Source organism: Sardina pilchardus, chromosome 18, assembly GCF_963854185.1.
Source record: "Sardina pilchardus chromosome 18, fSarPil1.1, whole genome shotgun sequence".
Classification (NCBI taxonomy): Eukaryota; Metazoa; Chordata; class Actinopteri; order Clupeiformes; family Clupeidae; genus Sardina; species Sardina pilchardus.
Window position 1 is genome coordinate 5274627 of NC_085011.1, and position 12500 is coordinate 5287126.

The following is a 12500-nucleotide window of genomic DNA, read 5'->3' on the forward strand; positions in this document are numbered from 1 at the left end:
GTTGGAACATTTCCGCGTTCTGTTTTTGCAAAGGGGAGGGGGGCGAAATCCCCCTTTAAGTAGACCTAGATACATTCGAACTGAACTGCTTGCCAATCTGACAGAGATCGATATCCCACTATGACGACTTTGCGACATGCCTCTTTAAGCAGACAGGAACTGTTCGAATTTTGCTTCCATAGAGATGCATTATGTTGCTCTATCTTGTCAGTAATGAAGGATCTTTGGTGTAGCCCCAGATGTGCCCCCTAAATGAGGAAGGAAGCTGGGTCTCTCTCCCCTCAACACCCCTGCTCCCCGTCAGAAGAAAGCTGGGTCTTTCTCCCTTCAACACCCCTGCTCCCCGTCAGAATGGGCCGATGAAGCTTAAAGCCTCCCTCAAACCTTGCAGACAGAAAGCGCTGCCTGGGGACCTCAAAGAACAGCAGGAGACGACGGAACCGACAGCACTGGAGGAGACAGACGCCACAACAGCAATACACACACACACACACACACACACACACACACACACACACACACACACACACACACACTGCTCCGACCAGCTGAAATCGCAAAGACTTGTTGTAGCCAGCTGCATGGTGTGAGTGTGTGTCTTGGTCTCTCACACACACTTTAACTTTCTCAGACATACAGTATACTCTCACATATTTCCAAACACAATAGGATGAGAATCCTGTTTACAGAGACACACAGCACTAAAAAGTGTGTCATGTATATGGGTGTGTCTGTGCACCTGCTTGTATATGTGTGTGTGTGTGTGTGTGTGTGTGTGTGCATGCGAAATAGGGTGAGTCATTGCCTGGCCTTTTAGACATTCCAAACTGTTGTCACTGAATCATACAACTTGTTACAGCAAGAACCCACTGCCCTTTATACGACTGCTATTCAGAAGATGAGCAGCGCGCACACACACACACACACACCCACACACACACACACACACACACACACACACACACAAATACATACACTCACTGCTGAGGTACCAGAGGATGATGATTCCGCAGACAGTTTTTATTTATTATTTTTTGTATGCCTTTTTCTGATAATAAGTTTTATAAGTTAATAAACTTATAAAAGTTATAATAAAAGTTCATAAAGATACAAACAATGATGCCTTGTTCTACTGCTTTCATTTTGCTCTGAATAGTGTTGTGTTACAAACCATGGCCATTCTTGTAGAATGCCCGTACCCCAATTACAGTATGCCCAGGTACAGTAGGCCTTCTTTTGAATGGCATGATAGTTGGAAAACAGTATTCAATGATGTTTATAATAATCATAATCATGCATGACACATCATTTAAGGATCATTGCATTTTACATGTATTAACAGATAAAAATGATACAGCCCTAGCACTACAGGCTCTTTTGACTATGGCTATGCTAAGGCTATAAAAATGATACAGCCCTACTACAGGCTCTTTTGACTATGGCTATGCTAAGGCTATAAAAATGATACAGCCCTACTACAGGCTCTTTTGACTATGGCTATGCTAAGGCTATTTTTACAGTAATTCAAGAGTTTGATGATTGTCATGGCCCATGCTAGGCAGTATGATAGGTCTTCTGGTTGTAGATGGAAATGCCACCAATCATGGAGTAGAGTTAGAAAAATAGGTGCATGGAAGAAGAGTGTGTGTGTGTGTGTGTGTGTGTGTGTGTGTGTGTGTGTGCGAGTGAGTGGATGCTGGTTACGGTCTCTTGGTGTGTGTGAGTGTAGGAGTGAGGGTACTGTACTGTACTGTAAGTCTCTGTGTGTGAAACTGAGTGCAAGAGCCAGAGAGTGTCCGAGAGAGTCAAAGACTGAAATGAGGCTGATCCTTCAGGCCAATTTAGCCCACGTCCAGCCCCAATTTAGCCCACGTCCGGTCCAGCCCCAATTTAGCCCACGTCCAGCCCCAGTTTAGCCCACGTCCAGCCCCAATTTAGCCCACGTCCAGCCCCAGTTTAGCCCACGTCCAGCCCCAATTTAGCCCACGTCCAGCCCCAATTTAGCCCACGTCCAGCCCCAATTTAGCCCACGTCCAGCCCCAGTTTAGCCCACGTCCAGCCCCAATTTAGCCCACGTCCAGCCCCAATTTAGCCCACGTCCAGCCCCAATTTAGCCCACGTCCAGCCCCAGTTTAGCCCACGTCCAGCCCCAGTTTAGCCCACGTCCAGCCCCAATTAACAACCCCTCAGTCAGTCAATGCATGGGCCTCTACAGAGACACCAGGGGGCGCACAAGGTCCTCACAGAGCAGGTGCTGGACACACACATTTTATGCCCTGACTGACTTGTCATATTCACAGAGCAGGTGCTGGACACACACATTTTATGCCCTGACTGACTTGTCATATTCAAGAGAAACTACAGTATGCCGGTTTGGCCATTTCTTTGCTGCTTTCTCGTTTTATGCTTGCAGGTTTTTCTGCAGAGCTTCTCCTACCGCTTAAAGGGATATTCCGCCATTTTTGGAAATACGCTCATTTTCCACCTCCCCTCGAGCAAAACAATCGATATTTACCTTGCTCCCGTTCATCCAGCCATTCTGTGAGTCTGGAGATACAACTTTTAGCTTCAGCCTAGCATAGATCATTGAATCGGATTAGACCATTAGCTTCTCGCCTGCTAGCTTCATGTTTAAAAGTGACTAAGATTTCTGGTAATTTTCCCATTTAAAACGTGTCTCCTCTCAAGTTAGAAAGTGCAATAAGACCAACTGAAAATGAAACCTGGCGTTTTTCTAGGCTGATTTGACATGGAACTACACTCTCATCTGGCGTACTAATCAAGGCAACTTGCAAACGTACCATAGGCACAGTGATATCGTACGCAGCATCTGAAAATAGTCCCCATAGACAACAAGCAGAAGTAGTACCAGTAGTTTGTAAGTTGCCTTGATTATTACGCCAGATGAGAGTGTAGTTCCATGTCAAATCAGCCTAGAAAAACGCCAGGTTTCATTTTCAGTTGGTCTAATTGCACTTTCTAACTTGAGAGGAGACACGTTTTAAATGGGAAAATTACCAGAAATCTTGGTCACTTTTAAACATGAAGCTAGCAGGCGAGAAGCTAATGGTCTAATCCGATTCAATGATCTATGCTAGGCTGAAGCTAAAAGTTGTATCGCCAGACTCACAGAATGGCTGGATGAACGGGAACAAGGTAAATATCGATTGTTTTGCTCGAGGGGAGGTGGAAAATGAGCGTATTTCCAAAAATGGCGGAATATCCCTTTAAGCGTGTATATTTTAGAACACTCTTCATTCGGTCAGTCTGCCTTTTCATGAGCATGATCGCGAGGCTGGGAGAATTTCTGTTTGCCCGCCGGCCCAAAGTTGCATCCAAAGGATGCTTTTTCCGCTCACAGACGCTAGGTGGAAGCGAAACGGCCACAATTCAACCCCAAAAAAGACATATAACCAAAACAGTCTCTGGCATAAGGGATGTGGAGCTCTGTCCTGTATGTAGCTGAAATGGCCAGAGTAGACCATCTCTAAGTGCCCTTCGTGGGTGTGCCACTCTGAAACTGTCTCTAATTAAGACGTGCGCAGTGGGGATGGTCGTTCAAAGTCAAAAGACAGTCTAAAGTATTCAAAGTCTGATCGGCATGATCGAGGTGGCAGTTTACCCGGTACTATTATAACACACCCTGCATCCCCGTGTCGGGTGGCATGTTGTTGGTGTAAGAATTGAGATAATAATCTCTGAAATGGTGATCTCATCAAGAATTCTCAAATGGGCATGGGGCCACAGAGGACCATCCAAGGTGGCAGATAAACTTAAAGGGACACTTCCCCGATTAGCATTAAGCTTTGTATCTTTTTGAATGGTCGTGCATCATTCCCTCAGTTTGCCTTGAGATGGGAGAAATACGGATTTCAATGAAACCCATGAAGACTGTAGGACTTCCTGCTTTCAATTATGTAAATTGATGATTTTTACATCATTGAAAGCAGGAAGTCCAACATTGAAATCTGTATTTCTTCCATCTCAAGGCAAACTGAGGGAATGATGCACGATTATTGTTTATATGTTATATTATATTTGGAAACTAGTTGATTAAAGGTTTCTAATGGTGTCACTTATATGTTTCTAGGACAAAACCTAGCAGAGATTGAGATGTGTGTTTGGAACAGTTTTTTAAATCCCCAGGGGGGATTTAGACTCCAGAGGGTTAAAGAAATATCCCTTTTTTTCTTAAACTGAGGCCAAGATCCATTGAATGCTTTTTGCTTTTTTTTAAGCCAGCAAAAAGGATGCAGATGAGCAGATGAGTGAGTGAGTGCTGTGCTGTGTGTGGGAAGGGGGAGATAAGTGGAAAAGAAACATTTACTTCCCCTCATTTAGTATTTAGTTAGTTAATTCTTATTTAGCATTTTTTATTCAACCAACTCCACACTGCTTCCGACGGACCTGCTCTTACTGTAAACCATGTGATGGCAAAGTTCTGGAAACGGTCCAACAGGAAATCTGTGAGAGGTGGGAATTTTCAGTTTGAACACACCCACCCCTCCACACATACACACCCCTCCACACACACACAGACACACACTCTCTCTCTCTCACACACACACACACACACACACACACACACACACACACACATATACATGCATGTGCGAGCACTCCAGCACTCTGAGTGCATCCAGACATGGCTCGCCAGAGTGTGTTGCCGGTGCTGCTGCTGCTGATTCTACAGGGCCACTGGACTCAATGGACAGGTACAGTAACAATAATGATAAACACACACACACACACACACACACACACACACACACACATATCATACAGACAGACGTGTATGTATGCTATATGTGTTGCTGCAGACTGGTGTGTTTTCCTATGCAGAGCCAGGCGTGGGTGCCACAGCGGTGCCGGACGGGTGTGTGTGTGTGAAGGAAGTCCCGTTTGTCCCCTGGAGGACCGTCTCTAACCTGAGCATCGTGTTAGACAACCCTCTCTGCAGAACACACATTATGTGAGACCTGTGGCTATTCTGTGCACTCTCACACGCATGCACACACAGAGAGAGAGAGAGACGCACAAACACACACACACACACACACACACATACAGGCACACTCTCTTAGCAGACGTGATGACAGTCGGACATGATATCAGTCAATTGTTATAAACATTCCATTTTTTTGTGATATATTTTCAAGTTTACTATTCTTACTAAATTCTCCAACTCCTGGGAGTCTTATGTGAGTGTGTGTAGCTGCTGTAAATGTTGATGGATGTTTGGGAAACTAGATCTGTTTGTATGGAGATTACATATAGCTTAGCTGATAACATTCTTTTGTTAATAGTCGATTGATGATTGATTGATGATTTCTCTGGGACAATGAAACACCAGGAACACTAGACTTGGTGGACGTGTACCCTGACACAGTATAGTTTGCCTTTTGAACTCATACATAAACTCATCTTAAACTTCTTAAATTGAACTCATCTTAAGCTGCTGGGACCTTGAGTTTCCCCTTGGGGATCAATAAAGTATCTATCTATCTATCTATCTATCTATCTACAGTACATTTCTGTACAAAATGTTCATATGTGCATGTATACATCAGCAAGGACTAGAGCATGGGGAGAATAGAAAAGCATGATTTATTTTCTTGGATGCTACAGTACAGTACATGCTGCACCGCTTGTCCCCCATACTGTGTGCTGCAGTGAATGAATGATGCAGATGAATAACAGGACGGAAACATGGATTATCTCCTCATATATTAATCTATCAGTTGTTAAAATGATGTTTTTGTATGGTGAGCTACTGTATGTTTTAAATTTAAACACAATTATAGATAAGATTACATATTAATGTTTATTGTTTGCGTTTTACCAGCTACATCATTTATGACACACCAAGCAAGCAACATTGAGTGAACTAGTAAATGAAGTGATCTTTGGTATATCATGAGCGAAATGTACTTTGGAGTACTTTGGAACAGACCGATTTGGGAACAGCAGAATGCATCTTTCCATACTGTCTAAAGGTTAAAGGGACACTTCACCGATTAGCATTAAGCTTTGTATCTTTAGAAAACCAGTCATGTTTTTGAATGGTCGTGCATCATTCCCTCAGTTTGCCTTGAGATGGGAGAAATACGAAATTCAATGTTGGATTTCCTGCTTTCAATGATGTAAAAATCATCATTTTACATCATTGAAAGCAGGAAATCCTATCCATGGATTTCATTGAAATCTGTATTTCTCCCATCTCAAGGCAAACTGAGGGAAGGATGCATGACCATTCAAAAACATGATTGGTTTTCTAAAGATACAAAGCTTAATGCTAATCGGTGAAGTGTCCCTTTAACATTTTATGTGTATTCCATGCATCTTTATGCTGCCGCACACTCAGTCTCAATCTCCTATTTATTGACACCAACGTTTCGGCCGGTTGGTGAGAAACCTTGAAAATGGCCAACAGGCCAAAACGTTGGTGTCAATAAATATGAGATTGAGTGTGCGGCCGGCAACATAATCTTTTTCTATAAGTTTCGTCCCGTGCCAGCACCTCAAAGGGTGCACATTTTTTATGTTTCTTATTTGGACCTATTCCAGCTTTATGCAGCATTCTATCTGTGTTGTGTGGGTAAAATCGTGATTAAGGGATAACGACACACACACACACACGCACACACACACACACACACACACACACACACACACACACACACACACACACACACACACACACACACACACACACATACACACACACACACACACACACACACACACACACACACACCTTAGATAAAGCATCTCAGAGGTTGACTGTTGATTGTCAGGAATGTAAGGCTGTACACACACACACACACACACACACACACACGTCTTGTCTGAGATTAAGCATCTCAGCGGTTGACGCTGGATTGTTGTCGGGAATGTAAGGCTGTCATGGGAAACCCACAATGCACCACTCACACACACAAACGCACACAAACGCACACACACACACACACACACACACACACACACACACACACACACACACACACACACACACACACACACACACACGCACACACACACAACCCTGTGAAATGATGCTTTACACTCATGCTTCAATGCAAACAACATCAGATATCACAGGTTAAACACACATTGTCACGGCAACAGCAAGGACGAGTAATATTGAAAAGCTAAGGTGCCTGTAGGTCCCCATTTCAAATTTGAGTCTAACATCTGGGACACTGGCTGTGCTTCGGAGCATGAGAATGAGAGGGTCCTTGAGATTCTAAGCTGACATGTTTAACAAACACATAGTGATGAATTAAGAGAGGTTGGCTGGCTGCATGCAAGACTCTCACAAACAATACAAGAACACAGCAAACTACATATGTAACGACCCAACCAATCATATCCACTTGTTTATCTCTCTGCATAGTGTTTATGAGCTTGTGTGTGTGTGTGGGTGTGTGTGCGTGTGTGCGTGTGCGTGTGTGTGTGTGTGTGTGTGTGCGTCAGTGTGTGCCTGTGAGTGAGTCTGCTAAGCCTGTCCTGCACTGTGTTCCTGTTGACAGCATCACACAGAAGAAGAAGGGAGACGTGTGTCTGAACCCAGATTCTGACCAGGGCAAAAGACTCCAGAAATGCTGGAAAAAGTGAGTAACACGCACGCACGCACGCACGCACGCACGCACGCACGCACGCACGCACGCACGCACGCACACACACACACACACACACACACACACACACACACACACACACACACACACACACACACACACACACACACTGTTATCATCTCTTTGTCCTCTGGGGGGCACTGAGGAGTAGACAGTGGAGGCACATGCCTATTAGCTGGTTTGATTTGCATTGAGCTGAATTTAGCTCCAAAGACCGAGGAAACTTTATCAGGATGCATAGTATCCTGGATCCATGAAATAAATGCCATTTAAAAATAATTATCTCCCTCAACAATGGAATTCTCTTCTCTGATTGGCTGATGGGGTGGCCATTAACTTCGTATAACCTGCTACCTGTGAAGTAGTTCCCGTATCACACTTGAATATTAATTCGCCAAACTCGTTGCGAAGTTTAAATGAACTGTCACGTTGCATCCAAGCTGAAATACAGACGTGCAGAACCACAGTAACATTGTAGCATATGACGGAGGTGGATTGTAGCTAGTTGGATGCCATGTAGGCTATAAAAGTAGCGATCTTTCAAAGTTAAAGTTAATCAGAATCCTGGGATATGGCCGCTTGACAACGGGAGAGATAGAACTAACGACTGGCTTTTGGCCGTAGCAACCAGCCATTTAGAACTAACGACTGGCCTTTGGCCATAGCAACCATCCATTTTAGAACTAGTAACGGCAGTTTTGTCCTGCAAGTAGAAAGTTGATATGTGGCGGAAAGTAGTCCCACAGTCAAGACAGTTTTAGCGATGTTAACGGACGCAACGGTGGAATAAAACTATGTACTAAATATACAGGTTGTGAATACAAACGGGAGATAAGCGGGATAACGGCCTTCGAGGTCGACCGGTTCGATGGAAATAATGGCACGGCGGAGGTAACTCCGTCTCCGTGCTTCGCACGTCGCCGGAGTTCTAGACCTCCACCTAGCCATTATTTCCATCGAACCGGTCACCTCGTCGGCCGTTATCCCTTACATATCTGCCTACCTCTATGGGAATTAAGCACATAGGGTTAACATAGGGGTGCCAGTACTTATGACCCCAGTACAAGAACTTTTATTTATTTATGATACATTATTCATTCACAAAGAAAATTGGTGTCCTTAAAGGGTTTCCGGATCCAAATCACAGATATTTTTACCGTGACCAGAATGTGTTATAGACAATGACCACATAGACCTCTGAAGTTCGCCTACAAAAAGGATCCAAAGCTGCCATCTTTGCCCATATAAGGAGATCCATTGCATTGTAAGTTAGCTCTGGGGTAGCGAAGATCAAAGTGTGCCATCTTCACCTACCGAAGATCACAGTATGCACTTGAAGGCAGAGGACAAAACTTTGTTGCGCAAAACGTCTGCATTTCCAATTTCTTCGCCCTAATGAGAGTTTAACAGGTGCGATAATTCAAAATCTGCATGTTATTTTCCCATAGAAAAAATCTTCAGATACCGGATCTCCTTATTTGGGCAAAGATGGTGGCTTTTTTGTAGGCGAACTTCAGAGGTCTATTTGGACGTTTGTATGGAAGTCATTTCCTGTCCAGGGATGGGCAGATCAGCCAGAACCAGATCAGCCACAGCGCCATCTAGCCATAGACTGTAATAATACACCCATTGACTTGCATTATGGAAAGTAGTGTCTACGTGACTTTGAGGAGGGGAATCTTTGCCAATCATTTATCTAATAAATACATAAATAATAAATTAATATATTAATACATATTTTGGTGTTTTCTTTCTCATGTTGATGTATATAGTTGGTTAAAATGAAACAAAAATACTTAAATCATATTTCTTAGGTTGTGCTGGGAAAAAAAGGATATAGGATCCTTTGTCAGACTTGGCCTCCATAAAGTCATTAAAACACAATTCAAAACACTGCAAAAAATGCTGTGAGTTTTCGGGGATGCTGTTAAACTGATTTTTGTTGGATGCTGATTTTTGTTTTAATTGTTGGTAAAGAGGGCCAAATTTATGGTATAGGCACTGCATATTGAAAAAAGCCTTAACATTAAACGATTAAATAATCATGCATTGGAGAATGACAGAAATGAACTACAGTATTGTGGGATTGATCAACAGGCACCAGAACCGATAATTTGAAGACATTTTCATTAGAGCTATTGGAACAGGAGGCTCACTTTGTCAGATTTGGCCGATAAATACAATAATGTTATAACTTATTACAATTTTTTGGGTGAATAAATATTTTATCAGCTTACTTTGTACATTTTAAACTTGTATCCGAGGTTTTTTTTAATCATAATTTAGGCGAAGCTGAGGCAGATGTATGTATCGTACATAGTTACTCTATCTATACCATCGGTCTACCCATCAAGACACTTGCACCTAATAGCAAGCTTCTCAAGTGTTTCATACTGTAGGCTGTTGGGTAGGGTACACTGCCCTCTTGTGGATCTAAAGATGAGGTGCATCATCAGTTCAACTACAATGTCTCCATAAACACACACACACACACACACACACACACACACACACACACACACACACACACACACACACACACACACACACACACACACACACACACACACACACACACACACACACTATTACAGTCAGGTCTCAGCAGCATAGGCAGTAAGTTATTCCTATATCTTCTTTGGTGACTTTTTGGTGACTGGTAAAGTCTGATCATCAGTCTAATGTATCCTATACAAGCAGTGCAGGTAGTGCCTGCAATCAGCCGTTGCTATGGTCACATCCAACACCCTACTGGGCTATAAGCCTGCAGCACATGCTCTGGGTGTCTCCGGCCAATTGTGCATTGCTGCTGTATCCTGCTAGCCTGCATGGCCTCTGCTCAATTTCTTTTCCCTACAGCACTCCGTCTGGAAAACCTTAATCCACTTTCGTTTACTCCGGCAACAGCACCTCTGCCCAATCAGCGAACAGAGGGCGTTCCCAAGAGTGATACATTTAAGTTTCAAACCTATCGTTATCGTTGATGTACCGCCCCCGTGGCTAACATACGTCATTACCAAACGTTAGTAATTGAACTCCAATGATTTCAAACTTCCACAAAAGCGTCCACAAACCAGGAAATAAACATTTGCCAATGCACCCAGGTGACACTCTCTGGGAAGTCAGAGAGTTATGGTCTCCAGGCTCGTACCCTGAATTGTGCAGCTATGTAATACTGTATAGGCTTGCTTGTTCATTGGACACCATGCAGTCCTCTGAACTGAACATCTTTTGCTGTGTGTAGCTGAAACGCTGAAAATCAAAGTGGCCATTGCTCAAACTCCGATGAGCTGCTGATTGAGGTGCACACAGTGTCATCTAAAGGAGCTTTAGCTGAGGCGAATAATCACATTACTACATCTGTACACACACACACACACACACACTACATACTGTACATCTCCTGTTAAATTATTGCATTGGACTGGCAGTGTATTACTATTGCCCTAAAACTGTGATTCATGCATAACACCAGTTGACCTAACCTATGTCCAACCAATTGTAACGCTCCCTATGATGAATAACAAATCTGCAATGCTTCCTGTCCTGTCCTATCCCCCTCTGGTCACCTCCTCTTTAATTCTCTCTACCCCCCTCTCCTGTCCAGGTTCAGTAAGTACACCTACAGGAAGAGGGCAAGAAATTGCCTGAGACCAAGAAATCTGAGACCTGAGGCCAAGAAAAAGAAAACCAAGGCACACTAACTTCCCGTCAGCGCTATTGAGCCAGGGCTGCAGCGTTGCTGACTGCCTACTTTATCAACCATCAAATCAACAATATTTGCATTTTCAGACAAGCCTGAACTGTAGTCTGCATGTTGAATCTGTTCACCAACCGTTGTAACTTTTTTAGGCCTACATCTATAATACAGTGAATTCGTAATAGCCTACAGTAGCCTAACTGTGTTGCATTGTATGCATATCGACGGTGAATTGTTTTTATAGTTGTTTTTTTCTTATTGCGTTTGAATATTAATAATAAAAAAAATACCCATAACAATTATGCCCTGTGCCCTCATAAATAATTAAACGATGTTAATATTGAATGGTCTGACGCCACCCTTGTCTTCTGCTTCTTTATATATAAATGATTCAAGTCGTCCACAAAAAGCAAAACGTTTCGTGGAGAGAGCTCCATCTGTTCTTTCCCTATGCGCTGGAAGACTGCGTCTTTTCCCCGGGAAATAACGGTTCCGTCAGCAGTGTGTGACACCAGTAAATGCACTTTTAGAGAGGCAGCGGCGTGATTTACGACCCACGGTAACACGCAAGGAATAAGGCAGCACCTCTTTATTTGTTCACAAAGTCAAACGAGTGGAATTCTTGTCGAGTTACAGTTTCTTTAAAGAAAAGTTGTCACGTTATCTTCGGGATCTACGTAGGCTATACATTTTAAAAGGACACAGGTAGGCTACCGTAAGTCACTTTTGCTTTAGATAAATAAGCAAAACTACCAGCACTAGGCCTACAGTAATTAACAGTAGCCTAGTCTAGTCTTGTCGGCTACAGATCTATGTCCCTTCCATTAGCCTACCTTCGCAGGCAGGCAGGCAGGCAACCCACCGGTCACACACAACCCACCGGAATAGGCCTACCTCAAAACAACCCAAGCATCCAATGTGTCGGCTTTAAAATTAGGCTTACCAGCAGCGCAGTTTATTTGCAGAAATCTTTGGAAGGATGTTTTCTCTCATATTTAAAAGAGCACTTCTACATTCTCACCATGTTAGTGCATGCCAGATTTTAATCCAGTAAAGCGAGCATGTCCTCTTGTTCTGCAATCGCTCCGGGGCGTTATCGATCTCCACACCCCTAACGCATGACCCTACTTGTTTTCTGAGACGCCGCCGTGGATGGAGAG

The 12500-nt window shown here is 43.4% G+C and overlaps 3 protein-coding genes across 3 annotated transcripts in view; 2 read left to right on the top strand and 1 right to left on the bottom strand.

Annotated features, from left to right (window-relative positions):
* LOC134064134 (uncharacterized) overlaps window positions 1-948 on the top strand; it is a 3358-nt gene extending 2410 nt beyond the window's left edge. Inside the window, exon 4 of the mRNA XM_062519943.1 lies at window positions 1-948. This exon is cut by the window's left edge and continues 311 nt beyond it. The gene's annotated coding sequence lies outside the window, so the exon portion shown is untranslated.
* rassf4a (Ras association domain family member 4a) overlaps window positions 1-12476 on the bottom strand; it is a 35252-nt gene extending 22776 nt beyond the window's left edge. Inside the window, exon 1 of the mRNA XM_062519420.1 lies at window positions 12362-12476. The gene's annotated coding sequence lies outside the window, so the exon portion shown is untranslated. The remainder of the gene's footprint in view (window positions 1-12361) is intronic.
* cxcl18a.1 (chemokine (C-X-C motif) ligand 18a, duplicate 1) lies at window positions 4582-11679 on the top strand. Its single transcript, XM_062519670.1, has 4 exons — window positions 4582-4715; window positions 4843-4972; window positions 7533-7613; window positions 11248-11679. The coding sequence occupies exons 1-4, from the start codon at window positions 4646-4648 to the stop codon at window positions 11342-11344; spliced, it is 378 nt and encodes a 125-aa protein (XP_062375654.1). The 5' UTR covers window positions 4582-4645; the 3' UTR covers window positions 11345-11679.
* Window positions 12477-12500: the final 24 nt, after the last annotated feature.

Bases quoted from the DNA above. Each gene is read 5' to 3' on its own strand.
- cxcl18a.1 (XM_062519670.1), top strand. From the start codon at position 4,646: ATGGCTCGCCAGAGTGTGTTGCCGGTGCTGCTGCTGCTGATTCTACAG. The intron at 4,973-7,532 runs GTGAGACCTGTG...TCCTGTTGACAG, and splicing joins CTCTGCAGAACACACATTAT to CATCACACAGAAGAAGAAGG. The intron at 7,614-11,247 runs GTGAGTAACACG...TCTCCTGTCCAG, and splicing joins CTCCAGAAATGCTGGAAAAA to GTTCAGTAAGTACACCTACA.